Source organism: Anneissia japonica, unplaced genomic scaffold (assembly GCF_011630105.1).
Source record: "Anneissia japonica isolate Jap-2015-1 unplaced genomic scaffold, ASM1163010v1 scaffold287743_len2803612_cov181, whole genome shotgun sequence".
NCBI classification, from domain to species: domain Eukaryota; kingdom Metazoa; phylum Echinodermata; class Crinoidea; order Comatulida; family Comatulidae; genus Anneissia; species Anneissia japonica.
In genome coordinates this window covers 47,014-70,401 of record NW_022733259.1, presented here as the reverse complement: position 1 = coordinate 70,401, position 23,388 = coordinate 47,014, and the positions used below count along the sequence as shown (strand labels likewise).

The following is a 23,388-nucleotide window of genomic DNA, read 5'->3' as shown; positions in this document are numbered from 1 at the left end:
GACCATTTAAAGAATATGTTTACCGTATTACCGTAGGCAGAAAAAATAGCTATAAGATGAATATTTAAATTAGTGCAATTACATTAAGGGTGTACAGCGTTTTATATGTACTAACTTAACTTTTTTTTGGAACTGATTGTGAATATTTTTTAATGCATCTTTACATCTAATCATGTGACGCTAAAACCAAATCCCCATATTTCTATTTGCATAATATTTTCATTTTAACACCAATATATGCCATGTATTTTTTTTTTGTCAGCTATAAGAGTAAAATGGGCCATTGTGTGAAGCCAGAAGAATTTGGCAGGTGTACAACTGGTACAATAAAAGGCGTTCGAAAAGGAAGTGTTTATATTTAATGTCGATATTTGGACCATTCAAAGCAAAACGTCGCAGATCAGATTTCTCAACAACTAATCAACTCATCTAAAAGAAACTTTCGTGTTAATGTAATTTTTTAGAAGTAGATTGAAGTAGGGACTTATTTTTGAGGAATTATGTTATAGAAAGAGCTTGGCGGAGGGCGGAGATATCTTAAGACAAGAGATGTAAGGAATTGGCAGGTATACATCTAATTCTTTCAAAGGCGTTTTCAGTTAGCTGGTTAGTGTATATTTTTTATGTAGGTGGTAGCTTGAAACTAAGTGGGTTAGCTCCGATGAGGAACACTAGGAGTACCCTGCTGATTGAATAGTTAATAGCTTTTTTAAGTGCGCCACAAATACTCAGGAGTGCTGCCATTACTCCTAACATAAGACACATCGTACAGATGGCACGGTCGGTTAACGATGTGTTGAAAGTGCTTAAGGTCGTGAGTTCGATCGCGTATTGGTATTAAATTACTTTTTTTTTTTGGAATGTTTATTTTTTTTCTTGTGTTAGCATAAATAGTCGTTGTTTTTTGTTCTATTTTTACTTTTTTTAAATTCTTGAATCCCTTCCCCTAGTAGACATAGTTCGAGTATCCCTGACGTCGAGTTGGTTTTCAAAAAGTAAGTAATTGGAAGGTATACATCTAATTCAATAACAGACCTAGGCGTTTCCGGTTAGTGTATATTTTTTTAAGTAGGTGGTGGTTGAGAAGTGAGCGGATTTTTTTTTTCACTGTTTCAGTAGTTAAAAATAAAATGTTTCAATATTAGGCCTATATGTATCTTCGATTCTGTGTCCAAAACGTAGCATGTGTAGTGACATGTATGCCGACACTGAATTGTTGTGAAATCATTTCGGATTACAAAATATGAAAATGGACAATCTAAATACTAAGTGGAAATAGTGCCCCTCTTTGAAATAAAAAAAGTGCGTTTTTGATGAGGATTAGAGCTAAGTAAGGTGCGGTGGGTGGTATTGGTGGTGGTTGAAGTAAAATGGGAACATTTTGGGGAGATATATTTTATAGAAAGCGATTTTTGGTGGGCGGAGATATGCTCTATACTGGTTGCTCTTGTTATTATTATATCTCCGCCAGGAGATATATGTTTTCAGTCGTATATGTTTGTGTGTGTGTAACATTTTCGTGTTTTTTGTGGTTTTTGTCCGCGAAGTAGCTGTTCCAGAACTTCACTGCTCTTGATCTTGATCTTGTTACCAAATTTTAAAAGCTTCCAGCGTCGATAGTTTTGAACGGACGTCCAAGAATTTTTTTTCTGTCAATTCCTAACTTCTTCTGGGTACTAAATTTACGGTAGTACATATAAAACGCTGTACAACTCTAATTGCACTAATTTAAATAATCATCTTATAGCTATTTTTTCTGCCTACGGTAATACGGTAAACATATTCTTTAAATGGTCCTCATACCCACATCATACTTCGGATCGTGACGAAAATTGAAACACTTCTTCATTAAAAGATGAAAAATTATTCTGCCAATAGTCATTTTGATCGATTGATTCATTTTTGAGATATTCAGGTCTGGGGCCTAATGGCCCTCAAATGCACACCCGAATTTGGATCGCCACCGACACTTCATAATTTCTTCCCTGTAACTTGGTTAAACTTTCACGAATATTTCATTCAACCATCTCATCCTTGGGTCATACCTAACAATCCATGTAACTTCCATTTTGATCTGTGCACCTGTTTTTGAGATATTTTGAACACAAGAAACACGCACGACCATAAAATTTAAATGACCCTCAAGTTCACATCCGAATTTGGATCGTCACCAACACGTAATATGTTCTTCCTTGTAACTTTCACTGAAATTCCATTCATATCAGTTGAATATTTTTTTGAAATATCTTGTCTAGAACGTTTTCTTTTAAATCCCTTTAAATGGTCCTCACATTATTTAATGATTTCTTCATTTTGTTATACCTAACACCCTTTCTATTTTCAATTATGTCTGTCGCATACAAAAAACCACACGAAAACACCAAAACGTTACACACACAAACTTACACGACTGAAAACATATAGTTACCGTATCTCCTGGCTGAGATAATAATAGTGACATCAATACCAACATCAATTATTATGAAATAAAAATGATAGCTAGACATACAAAGACAAAACATATTAATGAAAAGATTACTTACGTTCGCTATTTTCCCTGCTGCAGCAAAGGTTGATGAATTGCCACAAAATGAAAATATCGCATTATCGTACATTATTTATAGTCCCTTTGTCAGCGGGAATGAGTGACGTCGTTTTGTGATATCTTCGCAGCAACATTTAGACCTTTACGATAGACTGTCAACTTTGATTTGACAGAAACTATTGTATGCCCATATATAGTCATGGTGAGCCTATATATATACGGTAATGTGATATCATTATGACCATATTTAAGCATGCTACACATTTTTGTTAAATTTAATAGTCTGGACAGGACTTAGAGAGGGATGGGGCTACAGCAGAACTTGTCACTGCATCTTTTGTCCCTGAATTTATATTCATTAGTATTTGCGTTAGGTGAGACGTAAATACTGTAGATCCATGTTTTTAATCAAAGCACAGGCATAAAGTAACCTTAGTAAAGGTTTACAGTTAATACCGTTTTAAAGTTAGTTGTTTCAATAGTCTTACCTTCAATGTTATGTTAACGTTATAGCCTTTTGGTATTTAGGGAGCATTCGATTTGCGAGACGACGCGACGCTAGAACGGAATTACTCATGCTTGACCCTCCTACCGGACGTCCTACGTTCTCTGCATACGTATAAATATTTAGCAAAATTGCGTCATAGAATCCACGCGGCGAGGAGAACTTTCTCGCATGCGCAGATGACTTTTGGTGACGTCATTATGTTTTACGGCTTCCAGTAATCGAAAGCTGCCTAGTAATTTTGATAATACACCAGTTTGTATGTGTTTTACGAACTATTGTGACACCAATAATTGAAAATATTTTTTGTAACGACTGAAGACTGTTTATAAATCTATTATTTAGTTCAGGTATACGTGCTCTATGCAAGAAAATAACCTTATGTTTTTGCTGCAATTATAATATTCCATCTTTGATAATCTTAGGCCTAACTAGAATAGTCAGCTTAAACCATGACGGCAGCTGTGAATATGTGCTCAAATATATCAGGTGATTTTCATCAACTTGTGTGTACTAAGCAAATTTCTAGTGGAGGACGGGTGGTACTTGGGGGAGGGAGGATGCAAGCTTTTTCATCCTGAGGTGGTTCCTGTAGATATACGTCACTTGGGAATAGTACTGTAATAGTTAATGTTATTTTATTCCTCTATAGTTGAAGTAAATGTTTATAGAGATCGTGGTCATTCGGTAATGGTTAAATACCATAGGGAAAATCTATGCTTATATCGATTTGGAGGGTACACGTTGAGTAGTTTCGTTCCCAGTGGGGTAGGTGATAAGTAGTATTAAATTCTAGTGAATATAAAAGATAATGCATAAAATCGGACCAGTAGAAGCGATGCATAAATAAATACCGTAAATAACAAAAATGTTCTTACTAAATTAATGCTTGTGTACAAAGTAAACTTAGTTTACTTCTATTAATTCACTATTATATTTTTGTTTGTTTGAATGTTTGAACAAAATTGGGGTGAATTTACCATGAGAATATCGATTACTAGATAAAATAATAATAACAATAATAATAATAATAATTATTATTATTATTATTATTGTTGTTGTAATGAAAGTTAGTTGTGTGTGCCGATATCCATCCGTAAAGACGCTCATGGTGCATCTATTATTCAAAGTATATTTATTCATAAAAAAAACATCAAAAATTGTTTATGGCAGCCAAAGGCTGAATTGATACAATTTTACAAAATTAAACATTCACATTTTTACATTTAAAGAAAAAACCAGAGACACTTAATTAATGAAAATAAAAAACCATCAAAGAAATGCAAGTCACCAAACATAAAACAAAAATGCACAATTCCACAAAGCCAAAACTCAATAAGAATAAACGTTAAAGTGACCATCAATCCAATTAAAAGTAACTCACTAAGAATAAAAGCACTAGTCTGTTGAAGCATCCTTATTCCACAAATTGATCAAATAAGGGATTGGACTATTTTTGAACCGTTTTGTACGTAAGAAGAGATGGTTAGCATTACGTAATGTTTTACTACTATCTTGCCCTCTAGTTCTAGGCAACCAACTACGAAAATCAGGAGAATTCATTAGTTTATTTGCAAATTGAAGACATACACGGCAGTGTACTTCAAATCTTAAACTGCACTTAACTTAAGGGAAACTTAATTTATTATAATTTATTTAATTAATAATTTCATTATGAACAAATTTTTACTCTGCAAGTAATCTACATTAATTAATTCTTTCAATTGTTTAGGACTTTTTATATATTTTTATAGCATTTTTGAACTTTGTGTATACAATATTTTGTGTATATTGAATAATGATTAGTGCCGTTGCCTAAAGAAGAGTAGGCCTACATGACTTGGTATCTGGCCGTCATGAAGTGATTAATAAATACCAGCATGCAGTAACTGTACATCAATTTTGAACACATTTAACGGATCGTTTCTTAATTTCGCTCTAAATATAGAAATATAAATTCCACATTAAGCGCCAATAGGGGTTCCGCCTCCTGTTGTCTTAATTCAATTCCAATTCAATTTGATGGACTTTAATAACAGTAGTTAAGTATCTTAATTAAAAAATGCTAAACATAAAATTAAAAAAGAAACTTAATTGTAAATAAAAAGAATGTTATACAGTATAATTTTAAACAAATCTTTAAATTTAGTACTGTAATTAATACAGTACAGTAAAAGATAATTTGAAATCAAATGTTGAGCAAACACAATGACGACCAAATGTTAACAAATACAAATCACAAATGCAAATTTACGACCATATCATAGAATTGGGGCTGGTGGAGTTTCCCCAAGAGTGTAACATAATACTATCCACTTCTAGTCCCCAATCGGCTCTCAGAATATCGTTAAACATAAGTGGTAACTAAACTAAATTGAAAAATCCTTAATATGGGCTAGATCGCCTGAGAAGTCTCAAAGGCCTCGCAGACTCCGGCAGGGAGCAAGCAATATCTAGTGAAAAATAATACCTTTTCATTTCTTTAGGCACGAGCGCCAAGGATATGCCAATAAGTGAACTTAATCACTGTCCTACCTGGCATATCCATTTAACATCAGGGGACTTAATGGGCCAGTACACCGGGGTAACCCCCTACTCTTTTCGAAGGATGTACTGGGTTCTTTAAAGTGCACACGAACCAAATGCGTACACTTGGCCTACGGTTTAAAGTCCTTATCCGAGAAGACTTGTTCACCAACGGAACCATTGGCGAGTGAGCCGTTTGAACCAGCGCCGACATTAGAGCTAAAGGTTACGGTGCCCCTGACTTAACCGCTCGGCCAATTAACTGGCTTAACCGCTCGGCCAATTAATCACGGTTAATGAGATTCAGATTTTTGAATATTTAAAACTGGGGAAAAAGGGTGAAAAAATGGTGGTTACGCCCCTTTTACCCCACTTTTTAAATATTCAAAAATCAGTATCTCATTAACCTTTTCCCAGTTTTTCGTCAAAAACAAATTTTTCTGTCTTAGAAAAATCAGTTCTACAACATATTAAAAAAAATATTTTTCCTCCGGAGCCTCACTTTAAGACATCTAAATATATTTTGTTGTGCATACATGTAATAAAAATTCTGATTGGCACTAGATGCTGGGAGACAATTGATAATACAGTAGTAAAAACTTGCAAACGCGTGCAAATATCATCATGAAGTCTTCCTGCTAATTTCCAGGAGACTCCTTTTCGGGTCTCTACAGGAGATTTGGGACTCATGGGCACTAAATGTGGTCTTTAGATTTATATTTTAATACATTAAATGTTTTGAAGTGGATGTACAGTTACTGCATGCTGTTATTTATTCTTAATTAAACATTTCTTGGTAATAGCCATCAACTTGTTTTTCCATTAAAATATTACTAACCTTGTCTTTTTAATGTTATATTTGAGTAGAGTTAGTGGTAAAGTGGTTCTTAGCCATCAGCAAAGTTTGACAATAGTGAATATTGTCAATGCCACCGAGGGGACAGGGGGCCAATATCCCCAATAAACTTTTTTATTGGCTGACACCTGTCTCTTATACACATCTAGATGTGTATAAGAGACAGGTATAAAAGCAATACATATTGGAAAATTTGACCATTATGCAACATTTTAGAATTACATGTTAAGCCAAAGTTCAGGAACACGATTTAATTGACTTTTCATAAATATCTTTTTACAGTGTCAAATAGAAACATAATATGAATTAATAATAAATAAAAATTATCTGAATAATTGGAGACCAAAATTAATTCTCTACAAACACTGTGCACGGAAATATAGAAAACCCATAGGTCAAATATCGCATTCCGGTCACTCTTGGGGAAAAATGTTCCATTTAAGCAAATAGAAATATGTATGTTTTGAACAATTTTAAAACGAAAGTAACACTGTACGACCAGTGGCTGCCAAGATATGCAGTATCTCCATCCCTAATGTGCATTTTTAAGCTAATTTGCATATTTAAGCTAATTTGCATGTTTAAGCTAATTTTCATATTTAAACTAATTTGCGTATTACCCTGCATCTGTGTATTCTTTTTCAATAATAAAGGGCCTGTTTCTGTTCAATTTGAAAAAATACCGGTTATTTTTTTTGGCTAAACTATTAATTTGTAAACATATGTCCGTGTTTTTGTTCAATTTTTTGCTATAAAAAAACAAGCCATCTCGCTGGGTTATTGGGGAAAGTATGGCGACACATTACCCATAATGCTTTTGAAGATTGGAAATGTGTAATGACCTTGTTTTTTCTTCCCCCACATAATAATGACAAATCTCGTTACTTCTTTTTACTTCCCCCCCACCCACATAAAAATGCCAAATCACGTTACTTCTTTAGTTCACATCATTCAACCTTCGACCACCTATCAGTAAGAATTTATCACTTCGTGGTTAGCGATCAAAAACAAAAAAAGAATCTAAGGTTTGACCCGAGGTCAATGATGAATAACCGTTTAATGTGTTGCTGTTAAAAAGTGCACCACAGTAAACGGTTATTTGTCGTGCAAACACTGAATCGGTCATATAACCGTTTTTTCATGCCAACAAAAACAGGCTCTAAAATTACTACAATATGTTGCACTTTCTATATTCATTGATGTCTATTCTACAACATATCCATTTTTTTAAATATAGCAAAAAAATGCTGAGTTGGTGGGGGAATTATTAATAAAAATATTTTGATAGTTAACAGTTTATGATAAATGGTTATTATCTTTATAACCATCATCATCGTTGTTATCCTTGTTTATATTGACGACAATATATTATTCTTGTCATATACTAATTTTAGTAAGAACAAAATGTTTGTGCAGATTTAAGAAATATATCACCATTCATGTGCTAGGCTGGTGCAAGAGGGTTTAAAATGTTCTCTTTTTGAAGTATGAAGACTTAAAGAAGGTAATTTTCCGCATAATTTACGTCAAATCGTGGATGGAGGATGCACCCAAGGGTGGGACAGAATTGCAAACTGAGGACGCTATTGTAATTTTCAAGTGGTTACGTCTCTTGAAATTGATTTCATAAGAGGAGCGGGTGGGCAGGTGGCCCTTCTCTTTTTGCCACCTCTGCCTTTGCTGAAAAATAACATCCTCTTTTTCGTAAAGAAATGTTAATATTCTCTTCAGGATTTAAGGGGTGACGTTATACAGATCACTGACTTTTTAAAGCAAGCTCCCTTTCAAATAAAGCTATAGACAAAACAGTGGAGCATTGTAGCTTTAAGACCATGAATAGAAACCCAATGATAAACTTTCAGGGTTAGACGCATTGATAATGTATGCGCACCAACATGCATAACATGCATAAGACATTGGTTTTTTTTTTATATTACATGTGATACGGGTGACTGGAAGAAGTGATTTACTGTTGCAGAAAACGAGGCAGTGTAAAAACTCATAGGAGATCGTCTTGAGGGTAGTGGACAGAAGAGGGCCAGGAATACACGTGTTGTCCTACAAACGCACGTGATTGCGTATGCTTTTACCCTGTCGTGTGTGGGACCTTAGCAACGGTATCGAAGGAGTGAGGCTTGACGGAAAGGTTCATTATGAAAGTGCCACATCAGTGACTACTGTTTCGTCATAGAAATGTTCAGCTACTTCTGTAAACATTTTCACGTGTCTTACTATTATTCATAATTGACGAGTACAGTAAATGTAAGATTGTTAGAATGGATGTACAGTTACTGTATGCCGTTATTGATGCTTAAACCATTTCTCGGTGGTCACGCATCAAGTCCTGTGCTTGTTCTACCAAATCACCATTACAAAATTACTTAAAACGTCGTTCTAAATCAATATAAAGTACTGATACAGAGAACATTCTCTTATGTTATGTTTTGTATTATCTTAATATATATCTATCGTCATCAGCATCACATATTTTTTAAAGGCATTAAAATCATTATAGGCCTATATTTTAATGTATATTGAATAAAGTTGTATTTATTGTAAAAAAAAAAAAAAGTTGTTTGACGAGAAACTCCGGAACGGTTAATGAGATACATATTTTTGAATATTTAAAAACTGTAGGAAAAAGGCGGAAAATGGTGGTTACGCCTCTTTTACCCCAGTTTTTAAATCAGTATCTCATTAACCGTTCCCAGTTTTTCGTCAAACAACTTTTTTCTGTCTTAGAAAAATCATGTAACATATTTAAAAACATTTTTCCTCCGGAGCCTGACTTTAAGACATCTAAATATATTTTGTTGTGCACAATTCTGACTGGCACTAGCTGCTGGGAGACAATTGATAATACAGTAGTAAAAACTTGCAAACGCGTGCAAATATCATTATGAATTTGCGGGAGTCCTTCCTGGAAATCTCCAGGAGACTCTCTTCCGGGACTCTACAGGAGACTTGAGGGCTCATGCACTTAATGTGCACTTTAGATTTTTCTGTTGATTACTGTATATAATTAACACAAACGCACGTGATTGCGAATGCTTTTACCTTGTCGTTTGTGGAACCTTAGCAACGGTATCGAAGGGGCGGGGCTTGACGGAAAGGTTAATTATGAAAGTGCGACATCAGAGACTACTGTTTCGTCATAGAAATGTTCAGCTACTTCTATAAACATTTTCACGTGTCTTACTAAAATTTATAACTGAATAGTACATCGACTATGGGCGCATCCTGAATATTTTTCGGTGGGGATGTGGGAGAGAGGTGCGTAGACCGAAAATTTCAGATGGTTGGAATACTATCTCAGTTCGACCATTGAGGTATGGTCCCCTCATTACGCGGGTTTGATTCATAAAGGCTATTATTTAAGTGATAAAAAACATGCATGTTGGTCAATGTTTACAGGCAGGGTGATAAATTGTGTTTATCCCCCTAAATCCCCCATGCTGATTTGATTGTAAAAGTAATTATATTATATTACTAAATATCTACTGTCAATTAGAAAGGGGAATAATCACATATTTTGTGTTTACCTCGCCCAGGATATTTAATATGTAACATATTCGTGTAGCAACTTTTGCCGATCTTTATTATAATTAGGCAAAGTATAGATATTTCTCCTATTACTCGGTCACACTAGTTGTTGTACTGACGACGGTGACGATAGCATATGGCTGTCGATGAACTGATTCAGCATAGTGCGTCGATATCAGCAAAGTGGGTTTCGACGGCAAACTAAGTTTCGGAAATCTGGATTTCGGCAAACTGGGTTTCATGGTTTTTGAGTCAGCAAACTGGCGATTATCAAACTGGATTCCGGATACGAAATTTTATATTGTAGTATATCATGTAGTTTTATACTTAAACCCAGACTTAGAAGGAATGGGATGGTGTCCGGTGGGGGATAATTTTACCACTAGACCAGTGGTTCCCAACCTGGATTCTCCGGAGTAAAAAGGGTACACAGGGGGTGGCAAAAAAAAAAATTAGGGGTCCGCAAAAAATCCGGGGTCTGCTAGATTTTTAGACCAATTTTTGTTATCATTACTTTTTTTTTCTTTTCTTACAAAAGTGTAGTAAACATCTGACTGCTAATCATGCCTTGTCAATAATTAAATAACTTTGACATAGGCATAAACTTCGTTCACTGTAAATTGTTTTAATTGGCATTTTTAATTTCAATATTTTATTGGTGATCTGTTTTGTCTTTTATATTTGTTTTTTATGTATGCTTTATGTAAAGATGTTTAGTATGTGTTGTTAGGTTTCCTCTTATGTATTGCTTTTACCTGGATATTAAAGGCTTATTCAATGGATTTTGGAGTCTACTAATATGTAAATATGATTCTTTCACCCGGACCGGGGGATCTCCCTAACGAGAGCCATGGCCCCCGAGCCTCACTGGTACCACCAAGGGCTTAGGCCTAGCTTGTGTGCTATGTCTATTGCTCAGAACATTTAAAGTTGTGAAACTGAGTGAACTTGTGTGTCGGGGGGATGTTTCATGCTAGATTCATTTACCAGACCTAGACCCAAATCTTTGTATTGAACCTTCACAGTTTGAGTCAATTAGTAGGTAAGACGTCAATATAGCAGTAAAAAGCTAAATTTATGCCACATAGACGTCCGAAGACACCCCTACCTTTAGGGCCAAAATGTTATCCCTTCCACTAAATAGATTTTTTCTTATTTTTGATAAGTTATTCCTTAATATATTCTAAGTGACATACAGTTATCTTTATTACTATTGCAAGGTTTTTCCCGGTTGAGCTATTTAGTGTCGTAGTTTGACTGGACTATAAGAAGATATTGTACTGTATTCTGTTTTATTGCTTGAAATGTAAGATTATTGTATTATATTGTATTGTATTTGTTTCCACCACCGCTATCATCATTGCGATCGTCATCATCAGCGCTGCTATCATCATCATCGCCATCATCATCATCATCATCATCATCATCATCATCATCATCATCTTAATCACCCTTCATACAACCAACAAGCCACTTTCACCATCACAGCCATATCAACCACCTGATTCATAGGATTGCTATAGAGATAGGCCTAGGTCTAACTTAAAAAGTTTTGGTCTAATTGAATATTGACAATTTTTTAGTTACCACTTCTTTGAGCTTTGGTGTGTATTTTTTAACCTTCTAGAAAATGTTATTACAAACGAACGAACCAACCAACCAACTGAACGAAAGAACGAACCAACTAACCGACCAATTAACCAACCAACCGACCAACCAACCAGCGAACGAACCAACGAACCAACCAACGAACCAACCAACCAACCAAAACTTCGACTTTTTAGTATTTTTATTATTATTTATTACAATTTGTAAAGCGTCATTTATTTAATCGACCGAGTTGCAGTTACGTTGATCACCAAATAACGGTCTATGCTAAAAGCAGCATTATTCATGAAGTAACAAAAAAAAATTAATGCTGATTTTCATCATAGCAGCGAGAAAACACCTAGAAATTACATTCACTTTACTAAACAAGTTTATACGAAAAGCGACAGTTATACATTGAATAATAACGAAGGTAATCATAATATAAGTTCTTTATTATATATTATTATTATTATTACGCCTGCCATAATTATTATTATTATTACATAATTATCGTAAAGATTGCAGAAAACCTATTAAGTATTTAAAGTAGAATTTGATTTCTACTATTCATTATTCTTATACCAGCTGTCACTGTTCCCTGCTCATACATAGACCTATATAATCTATATCTAAGGAACGTGAAAGTGAAATATAAGGTCAGCTAATATTTGATAAGTCTGAGACGGTAAGTTTTTTTTTTTTTTAGGGTCCTCCTTTTTTTTTTTGTACTGTTGAAGCTTGTCAACTACTCTGATAGTCAATGACAACCACTTGTTTTGTCGATTCAGAACGGTTAAGAACTTTATTATTATTATTATAAAGATGGCTAAAAATAATATGGGAATGGAGTATCTATAAATAAGTATATTGTGAGCTACAAAAAAATATTAAGAATGTGGTTTAATTAAAAATTGCTTATTATTTATACGCAAATGTTAATTGGCGATGAAATAACTATTTCCTCGTTCAAATTTTGAACTGAAAGCTGAAATATACTACATAATACAGTAAAGTGTATGTCAGGTGATAGTGACGTAGCATGATCCTTGGATTTGATTGGCTTACACTAATAACAACAAACCGTACACAAAGATACTAGAAATACAAGATAGAGTTCTCCACACAAAAAAAGTGTTCCACCGAAATGCATGGTGGGAATACAAACAATGGGACGCCCCCTACAGCTGGATAAAAAAAACTTACCAAGTCGTCACGTATTTTATTATCAATTCACAATTAAAAAATTGTACACCGCGATGCGCTTTGGCGACGTACGGTATTGGAGGGCGTTGCCGTGCAGTAAATTGCAACACATCATACAAACAGGGTCATAATTTATATCGATTTCCAAAGGATAGAGAAAGGTAAAATCACTGACATTAAACAAAAAATTAGCTATATATATTATAAATATATATTAACATTTTGTTTTTTTAAACTTGATATATGAATTAGCCTAGGCCTATTGACTTGCGTAGCTAAGATATTGAAGAAAAATAAATTAAAAAATTAGACTAGCCTAAAATAATGAAAAAAGTACTAAATATTACTCGTTCGTATAATAACGCTAGTATTGTATGCAGTTAGTTATTTATGAATGACGTGAAAATGGAGCTCTTTTGGTAAAGGAAATTTAATATTAATACAGGTCTTTTTAACCGGGAATTGATTATATAGGCCTACAGTAATTACATAAACTTGTGTTGTAAATAAATTTTAAGTGAATGCACATTGTTTTAAAACTACATATATGCAGTTCTAATTTGTGATTAAAAAATATAATTATACTGTGAGTATCAGAGCTGTATTCAATGTCAATAATAATGGGTTGGAAAAGCATTGAAATTCTGAGCTAATAGGCCTACCGATAGTATGGATCAATAAAGCACAAGAATTCATAATGATGACTGTATTTTGCACTTCTTTACCGACGTCCCGTACCGGTGTTTTTACCAATCACTTTTTATTTACTAGATATAAAAACAAACTGGAATAGACACCCAGACAGTGACATCGGTGAATACATAACCTCCTTGGTGGCGGTAGAAATCGTTGCTATTATCCAAATAAAACACAAATCAATTAAAGCATAATCATGAATCAGTAAAGAATAAAACAACAATACAGCGCAGAATCGTATGGCCGGACGCACTCTTAGCGAAAAAGTTTTCCTCCATTAGTGGAAAAGGAAGGGCGCCTTTTGCGTCTGGATATACTTAGCAATAGAAGGGCGCCCTGTACGTTGGGCACGAAGTATAGAAAACTTGCATGGTTAAAAATAAGAGCGCCGCCTACGTTGGGCACGACTTCCGCCTCATTTTTACGACGCGAGTGCTCTATCTTGTATTTCTAGTATCTTTGACCGTACACCATTATAGACCTGTTTGTAGAGGAGACGTGACGTGTGCCAGGACTAATACCGGTAAAGTTTGAACGCCTATCATGGTGAAGATTGCAATAATCCCCGGGAACGGGTGTGGAGAAGTTGAACATTGCAACTGGTATGCCTGGGCAAAAGATCGATTAAATGAAGTTCGTATATTTTTTACTTCTGTTGATGATAATGGATTTGACCAAAAAACATTCATAAGGCATTGTGTTCCTGATAATAAGCTAATTAATGAAGCTATTGTTCAGCTCCATGTTTACTTTTCCTGAAAAATCGACTTTTTGACGCTCACTGTCTCTCAATGGAGTGAAGTAAAAGGGAAAATTGGCAGAAGATCGGACCCATTTCAACTCTATCTGATATACTAGAAAATGGACCCGATCGGCCTAACAATGGGACCAATAGTCTATCAATCTTTATAGTGTTCATGGACCTGAACCTATGAAATACTGGACATTCAAGACCGAACGTCCTGGTCCCGGTGGTGTGTTATGTACGGAGAGATGCAACTAAATATGACCATAGGACGACAAACAGTGCAGCTTTGAAATTTCAAATTTTTCCTAAAACAATAATAATGGTTAGATCAAAATGAAATGCCCACAAAAAAGGTCAAGGCATACGCAAAACAGAGCAGGATTAGGATATTATCAAAAGTATAGTAGGCCCATTTATTTTCTTTAAAAAGAAGCTTTGACACACATCCACATACGCACACATGTGCACCCGCACACCTGTCTCTTATACACATCTAGATGTGTATAAGAGACAGGTATATATATATGTATGTGTGTATGTATATATATAAGGTAGGCCTATATAATATTTAAATTATCCATACAATGTATTATATTTTTTTATAATATAGGCCTATCAGTAGTGTTTAAACTTGAGGATTGGAATTTGTTTGTTTCTTTAGCTGTGCATTTTGCTTGTGTCTTCAACTACTTTACCTACATTGTCCCTCTCCACACTGAAGTATAAGTAGGTCGATGGTGTGATCGAACGATGCACTATTGTGCTGGTGCCGGTGGGTAAAGCCGACCAACCTACCAAGGACTCCAAAAGTAGGAGTATAGGCCTAAGGTCCTTTTCAAAGAGCGGAGGATTTGTTTCATATTTGTCTGATCCAAAGAGTTAGCAGAAAAATGTAAAGGGCATTTAATTTAAAGAAGTGATATATCTGGTAGATCTCGGATAATAAGCTTTAAGTTAAGCCAAAAGATAAAAACGGTTTGTAAACATTTGTGAACATTTATACTTAATAGCATTATTCCTTCTTTGTAGGTAAAGGATGTGGAATGTCTGCTCCAGCAAATGCCAGATCCAGGTATCGTGGGCTCACTTATTAATTTATAGCAATCATTACCCTGAGGCCCAGTGGGCTCACTTGTATCTGAGAATGAATTATTTTACCTGAATATTATTAGAACCAGTGATGGATGTACAATATATTCAAGGGGAGTTATCTTATAGGGGTCCAAAAAATATATCCAGTGGATGTCGAGGGGAGAAGCTGGGTCCAGAGGCAAGGTTTCTGAAAGACTGGGCAAAATATTATTATAATCATTTTTATTTTATTTTATTTGATAAAGTTGTGGCCAGTAGGAGGAGGTGGGTTAGTGTTTTGCCTGCTTATCACTTCCTCTTCTGGCTAAATTTGTCTAAGCTCAAATGTGGTAGTGGACAGTGGTGGCTGTTTGTATACTTTATTATAATCATTAAAATACAATTAACCAAATTACTTTCATTAGTTGGAGCAAAAGAAAGCATATGGCTACCGTTCATGCAGGATGTTTTGAAGTGTGATCAGTCGACCATTATCATTGGCCATAGTTCCGGTGCTGTAGCTGCTATGAGGTAAACATTTTGTTGTATTTAGACCTATAATTATAATTATTATTTAGGAGCTACTCTCTATCAACGAAAAAAAACCTAAGTTATATACATGTGGTAACTGATACTTCAAATCAAAAAGGAAAAATTTTGACCATTTAAACGTTTATTGAACCCATGCTGAGAAATACTTTTTTCATAAAAATGCAGTAGGCCAACGGTGAAAATTATATTTTATTCAATTTTCGAAGACTTTAGAGCCATAAAATTAAAATAAAACCAGAATATTCTTAAAATGGGAATTTTTAAATATGTATTTTATTTCAGATATGCAGAGACGCACACTGTTTTAGGAATTATCTTGGTTTCAGCATATGTTACTGATATAGGTGACGAAAATGAAAGAGCAAGCGGTAAGGAGCATTCCTAAAAATTTTTCTTAGAAAATGTATATTCAATGGTACACAATAATTATGACGGGTGCATCCACGATTCTTTAAAACAAAGACCATGGGGCAGAGCCAAATATTGAAATTAAAATCGAGTCTGAATTTTATTTTTGTTTTGGTTGTTTTTCAGTTTTTAAATAGTTAAATGGTAGATTGAAAGGGGTGTGGGGTTGTCTAGGTGGATATTTGATGCCATCAAGGGCCATTACCATATCCGTTAAAATTATGAAATACAACAGTACGTATAATTTACAGTTTTGGTACTAGGCCTACATAATTGGCCAGCCACAGCAATACATCTGAACACTCGTTATTGATTAAAATGCCTATACTGAGCACTTGCTTTATATGGGAAGGGGTGATTGAAGAACGTCAAAGCTGAAAATCGGCCTAATGTAATCTTGATAATAATATGACTGTACGTGTTAGCTTATAACACTCATCTGCACATTAACAGTGGCGGGTCCGGATTTTTTTTGCCGAAGTGACTCAAGTGGCAGTGTAGCATGTTCAAATAGGTTCTAAGAGGGCGAAACGTGGGCTATCGGAAAATGGGGGTGGGGAAGCTCCCCTAGTGTTACTCCTGCATTCACCACTGCATTATTACTCTGTCAACACAAAGAGGTCGAAGAATCACAAACATTTCCACAGCACACACATCCACAACTTCATGAATGTGTTCACGGACACTAACTTATGCAAGATATATTTTGGGCTGCCTCTTCTAACAGAATGTAGCATCCCAAAAAGAGGATGCTAGAACGATGAGCATCGTTTATGTCTTTGCTGAAACACACCTAGCCCCCAGCTTCAGCCTTTACCTAGTAACTCACTCATTTTTCATTTCAGGTTATTTCAGTCGACCGTGGGAATGGGAAAAGGTGAAAAACAACACAAAGTTTATTGTACAGTTTGGGTCTGAAGATGACCCCTTCTTGCCCTGGGAGAGTGAACAAATGCAAGTCGTGAAAGGGCTAAACCCGGAGTTACATCGCTACCAAGACAAAGGCCATTTTATGACGACTACTTTTCCAGAACTCATCCATGTTGTCAAGAAACATTTGAACTGAAATACAATGCTATTAAATTGGACCTTTCCGGATTGTCAATCAACATATCAACTGACCAATCAGAGCATCGCTAAGACTACGCGCTTCTCCCACAACGCACATTTTTACTTCGTCTCCGTTATCTTTTATCAGACCACATTCTTAAATGGGGATCAGAGGGACAGAAAACATACAGTACACAAGATTAAAAAGAAATTAGACAATAGAGCATCAGTTTATTCTAAAATACAAATCAATTTAATATATACCCTTCGATAAACTACAAATCTTTCTCAATTACAGAGGCAGTCTGATGTTTCTTTGGCGTCGCCAGAGCCATAGTTGTTCCATACAAATGTTTACTTATATATTTTTATAAAACGTGATAATTTGAACTAACAATACAAAAGTAAAATTTTAAAAACAAGCAGTAAGAATTATATACAATTAGGTCAAACATTCCACAAAACATGTTTCCCATTTGGGTTTTTAGGAAAAGATACAAGAAAATGTATTGGTCTTCATTATAAAAAAAATACAAAGAAAAACAGTGCAGCTTTGAAATTTCAAATTTTTCCTAAAACAATAATAATGGTTAGATCAAAATGAAATGCCCACAAAAAAGGTCAAGGCATACGCAAAACAGAGCAGGATTAGGATATTATCAAAAGTATAGTAGGCCCATTTATTTTCTTTAAAAAGAAGCTTTGACACACATCCACATACGCACACATGTGCACCCGCACACATGCCTACATAAAGACAAACATACTTTAGGCTTGGATGTGTAGATAAGACAATTTATAGTTTAAACTGCACATGCACACACAACGTAGTTTATGTCGATTGACCTTGGATATGGGCTGGAGCAGTACAAACCACGAATAGACCTTTCCGAAGTGTCAATCAAACTTAACAACTGACTAATCAGAACAGCGCTAGGAATACGTGCGCGTCTTACAGACACACGTGTTGTCCCACAAACGCACGTGTTCGCGTATGTTTTAACACTGCCGTCTTGTGGGACCTTAGCAACAAAATCCAAGGGGCGGAGCTTAGCGGAAAGGTCCATTGCTTAACAGTGTGCAGCAGTGTTCAGCCGGGACATCACTGCGCCCGACGGTATGGAGAACGCAACGCCACGACGTGCGTGACACGGATCCGTTCAGATTTACCACCGACAATCAGCAGACGGCGTAGCGTCGTCCAACGCTCACAACAGGAGCGGGGTTGGATTCGCCGTACAGCGCAGTAAGTGCTCGGCTTTATAGAAGTTAAAATAAACGAAGCATCCCTAAATAGGATGAGGGTAAAACATGTTTTATCGAAAATATAATTGGTATTTTCATGATAAATTTACTAACATACTACAGTCTGAAACATTACTTTTAAACCAGTACCCTGTGGTCTTATGACGATTAATTATTTAATGATTTAATTCCAAGTAAATACAAGGTCCTACACCGGATCTGTAACATTCAATATTTCTTAAACCCTCAACCTTCATCCGTTTGTTCGATAAATCTAGTACGGTGGCTCCGTTTAGATCTTCATAACATCAGTCATAAGAGACAGCTGTGAGCCACGCAGAATAGCTATTTGCTTGCTAAATATTTCAAAATGTAACGTTTTAAATTCAACTACAGTATATAAAATATTGAATACAAAAATTTTCCCGTCGAAATAAATGAATTAGCCGATACCGAAGTGACATGGGTGTACCACACGATGAATTATATAATTAAAGTTTTTCAATGTGGGTGGTAAAATTTGCCAAATTTAACCTATCAAGAAGTGACTCTCACACATTCTGAAGTATATAAATGATTAACGAATGCGTAAAAAATGTATGAGAGAGCTTTCCTTATCTCGTTCGAGAACCAATCAGACGATAACATTTCTTATTCCTGTTTACGTACTATTTACCTTGCAGTGACGGACTTATTAGTTTTTTCAAGATGTAAACACGTAAACACAAACGTAAACTACATCACGGCCTATAAGGATTCAAGCAGCAGGTAAATGCGGAGGCAAAGTTTATTATGGTATCACTTTGTGAGCAAGCCAAAATAAACTACAATTCATTAACAATCGTATGAACTAGACTTTTTTTTTCTCGAGTAATAATAATGAATGTTATATTTGTTAAACGAAAATAAAGCAATCATTAAACAGCCAATGACTAATATTAATTTGATGAAACGTTAAAATAACGTTAATAATATCAAGAAGCATTTTAAAACATACAATATAAAATAGTAAAATGGTAAACCGTTACACGATTTACAGTTTTTTTTTCTTTACAAATCCCCTTTCATTCATTGTTTACCCTCCTCCACTTTCTCCATTATTACAAACTCATAAATTCATAGTTGGTGGCAAACAATACATTAAGTGTTCTAAGCTGTTTTAACGGGCATGTCCATGTAAGTTGGGTTGTCTGTGCCTCCTTGGATAGTAGCGCCACCCTTATTGTCGTAAATAACATTGCCAGAAATCTAGAAGTAAGATGCATTATATAATGGAGTTCAATAAAGTTGATTTGGGTCTCATAAAATGATAGAATTAACATAATGTTGTATGCTGAAAATGAGTTGTATCCGTGAATAAATAAAGAAATTACTATCATCGTCCTCATCATCATCTTCATCATCATCGACACCATCATCTTCCTTTTTATCATCATCACAGTGGTATTATCATTCATCACCATAATTGTATTATCGTCAGTGGTTTACCACTACCACCACACCGCCATCAATATTAGCATCATCATCTTGATTAAACTATCATTATTATCATTGATTATCATTATTATCATCATCCTCATCACCAATTGCATCATAATCATAACTGTAATCGTCATCTATTTTTTTTTTCATTTTCATTCGTCATCGTTCACTAGGCACTTTAATGAAGATCATTTCTGATCATTTTTGTCGACACCATTATCATTTATCATCACCATTTACAACCAAACATAATCAAAGCTGTCATTTTACCATCACCGTAATCGCCACAACCACCATCATTCTTCGCCATTCTTGGTTTAACACCACTACCCACACCCGATCATCACCGTCAACATCACCACTGTATTTAAAGTGTTAATCACATGCTGTAGGCATTTTCAGTTCTTCATAATACAGTATGTGAATATGTGAAGTAAAAATGCTGATTGGGTTAATATAAAGTAATGAGCCACTATTATTGGTTATTTAAGGTGTTTACTATTAGAGATTTGGTCATTTATAGAGTGCTACTGTTTTTAATCAGAAGTTTTAAGGTAGGCCTAACAACAACTGTAATTTTTACATAGGATTAAACTTACCTGTTGTGCATTCATGCTCTGTGAAATTTTAAAAAGAAAATAGTCTCATTTTATGATGTATTTGAGAATGAGGTCTATAGAAGTGGCTATACTTCGTCCTATTTTAGCAGTATGGCAAGACCTAATGGGGGCTTATCATCTTTATCACCATAGCTATTGTCATCACCATCTTAAAGATCAGCTCTCACCTACTGCTACTACTACTACTAATACTGTACGACAACTGTATTATCATCATCGCTACCATCCATCTTACACCACGATCATCATCAACGTCATCATTACCACCACCTTCATCATCATCGCCATCATCAGCAGCAGCAGCAGTAGTAGTAGCAAAACCACCATCATTACCTTCACTATCATCAGCACAGTCGTGTACTCATTTATATTTATTCTCATTCATTATTATCGTTACAACTAAAGGCACATGCCTAAAACCACAATCATGATAATTATTTCGGTATGATAATTGGTGTCTATTTCAACTATGAAATCAAGTAAATACACATTTAAAATAATGTGTTTTACAGCGTCGTGCAATCAAAAGCTCCCTTTTGTGAGTTTGAGTTTACGAACTGTAACAGTAGGCAATCATATGATATCTGGATAGGTATAACATTTTCAACATACAGAGAATAATGAATGTAATCTATAACATGAGCACGAGACTGAGAGATGTGTATAAGAGACAGGTAATTAATTATACAAATTATTATACCAATTCATATTGCTCATAATATTAATTTATCGCCATTCATGAAAGAATTACTGTTTGTACCGAAGTAGAAATTTATACAAATAAAATTAAAATTGAATTGGATTTATTTTGTTAGATGATGTATATCCAGTGGGGTCCCTCTGGTGGTATCCCCTATACTCTCTTCCAAAGAGTGTGCTGCGTTCTTTAACGTGCACATTTGCCACATTGCACACGGGGCCAACGGCAAAAAACGGTCCAAGGAGATCTTGGAATTGAACCGGGGACCATGATGAGATCTCCAAGGTTCAGTCCACAAACACTGGTTACCTCCAGTGTAGCCGACTGAGCTATGCTGCTCTCAGCATATGTCTCTTGACATATGTATGAATAATAATAATCATTCCTATTCTTTATTATATGTTTGTTATTAATTGGGTGTTATTTTTATTCCATCCGTTGGGGATTTGATCAACTTAATCAAGTCACTTTTTTATTCATAAAAAGATGGTATGAAAATGATGACCTAAATACATAATGGCTTAAATGACAAGGAATGATGATGAATGATATGTGTGGTATCTCTATTTCAGCAGGCCGCGTATTGGCGATTCCATTATTTTCTTTTATGCTCGGGGGCAAGTTCAAGGAGCCTGGAAAACCGTTTTTCGTTGGCTTGACCTTTGACCGTTTCTTCCCAAATGTCAATTAAATTTCTTTTTTAGATTATTGTGTACCATTCCATTAAATTTTATGATGATCTATTCTTTAGTTTTTGGATAATCTTACTAACAGACAGACTGACAGACAGGGGCGATTACATAACTTCCTTGGCGCAGATAACAATATCTTCTACAGTTAAAGCAAACAATCAAACAAAAAGGCAGACAGACAGCACGACAAACAGCGGTGAATAAATATACAACAAATCACGTGAATGTTTACAAAACCAACTTACACAAGAGAAAAATATAACTTCAACTCTGAAATTCAACTTTAAAATACTTACCGGTGAAAGGATCGTGGTATCTTGATGTTCTGATTTCTTTGTTCTTTTTTTCTACAGTGTATACGAATAAATTAAATTATGTCGTTTATTGTCGTAAAGTTTATCTTAATAGGCTAAGCCTAATCTTCAAAAGCTTTCTAAAAATACACAATGTCAATCAATAAAAATACTAAAAGCGGACCTTGATCAATTTGTACCAGAGACAACTTTATAAGTTGTCTCAGATTTGTACATACACGTGCACACTAAAGCTTGGTTCCCAGCATGCACATAAGGGGGCTTTGTACGTGCGACGCCAAAGTTGATTCATTCATACGTCACCGTCCTACGTTCTCCAAATCCACGAGATGACTTCTTAGTGACGTCATTCATTGTAGTGGAATAACTAGGTGGTTAAGAAGCTTTCCTTCCAGAGTACAAATCATCTCCACTTCCTAAGCCTCGTAGTAAAACTTCGCTTGTAAAGCATTGCTTTTCATATTATTTCATTTGAGAGGGCCCCTGAATATCAGCCGAACTTTCAGGATACGCTGGAAGGGTTACCCTCTGTAGATATGGACGGTTTTGTTTTTCTTATTTTTTGAATACGTTTTACGTCCTGTCGCGTCGTACAACCGAAAGCTCCCTATTAATAATAATAATTTATTAGGAACTACACTTTTCAATCAGTGGCACACTTCTCAATCAAGGTGCGTCCAAAACAAAATGTACAGTAAGGTTCACAAAAAAGACTTATGCTAAGAAAAAGACAATTCAAAATTTCAAAAGGACATTATGGAAAAGCAATTAAATTAAAAGCAATCCTAAAACTAAAAAAACTTCAGGCAAAATGAAGTGATGCAAACAATCACATGAACAGTAACAGTAGGCAATCATATGATATCTGGATAGGTATAACATTTTCAACATACAGAGAATAATGAATGTAATCTATAACATGAGCTCGAGACTGAGCTAGAGATCCAATATAATGTATTTAACAGGGTCGGCGGAACGTTTTTTAAAGTGGGGGGGGGGGGCCCACTTATAAGATGAATGGGAATATGAATCATGCAGATCG

General features: G+C 35.1%; 1 protein-coding gene and 1 long non-coding RNA gene across 3 annotated transcripts; one reads left to right on the top strand and one right to left on the bottom strand.

Annotated features, from left to right (window-relative positions):
* The first annotated feature begins 13,927 nt into the window (after positions 1–13,927).
* LOC117116063 (serine hydrolase RBBP9-like) lies at positions 13,928–19,467 on the top strand. Its single transcript, XM_033260003.1, has 5 exons — positions 13,928–14,097; positions 15,242–15,284; positions 15,709–15,814; positions 16,118–16,203; positions 17,089–19,467. The coding sequence occupies exons 1-5, from the start codon at positions 14,008–14,010 to the stop codon at positions 17,307–17,309; spliced, it is 546 nt and encodes a 181-aa protein (XP_033115894.1). The 5' UTR covers positions 13,928–14,007; the 3' UTR covers positions 17,310–19,467.
* LOC117116064 lies at positions 14,492–23,044 on the bottom strand. 2 transcript variants are annotated; one of them, XR_004446673.1, is made up of 4 exons: positions 22,329–22,968; positions 20,620–20,637; positions 18,037–19,786; positions 14,492–14,688 (listed from the first exon to the last, which is right to left on the bottom strand). It is a non-coding gene; the product is annotated as an uncharacterized LOC117116064 (long non-coding RNA). The 2 variants fall into 2 exon arrangements; XR_004446672.1 differs by lacking the exon at positions 14,492–14,688 and having other exon boundaries at positions 17,524–19,786; positions 22,329–23,044.
* Positions 23,045–23,388: the final 344 nt, after the last annotated feature.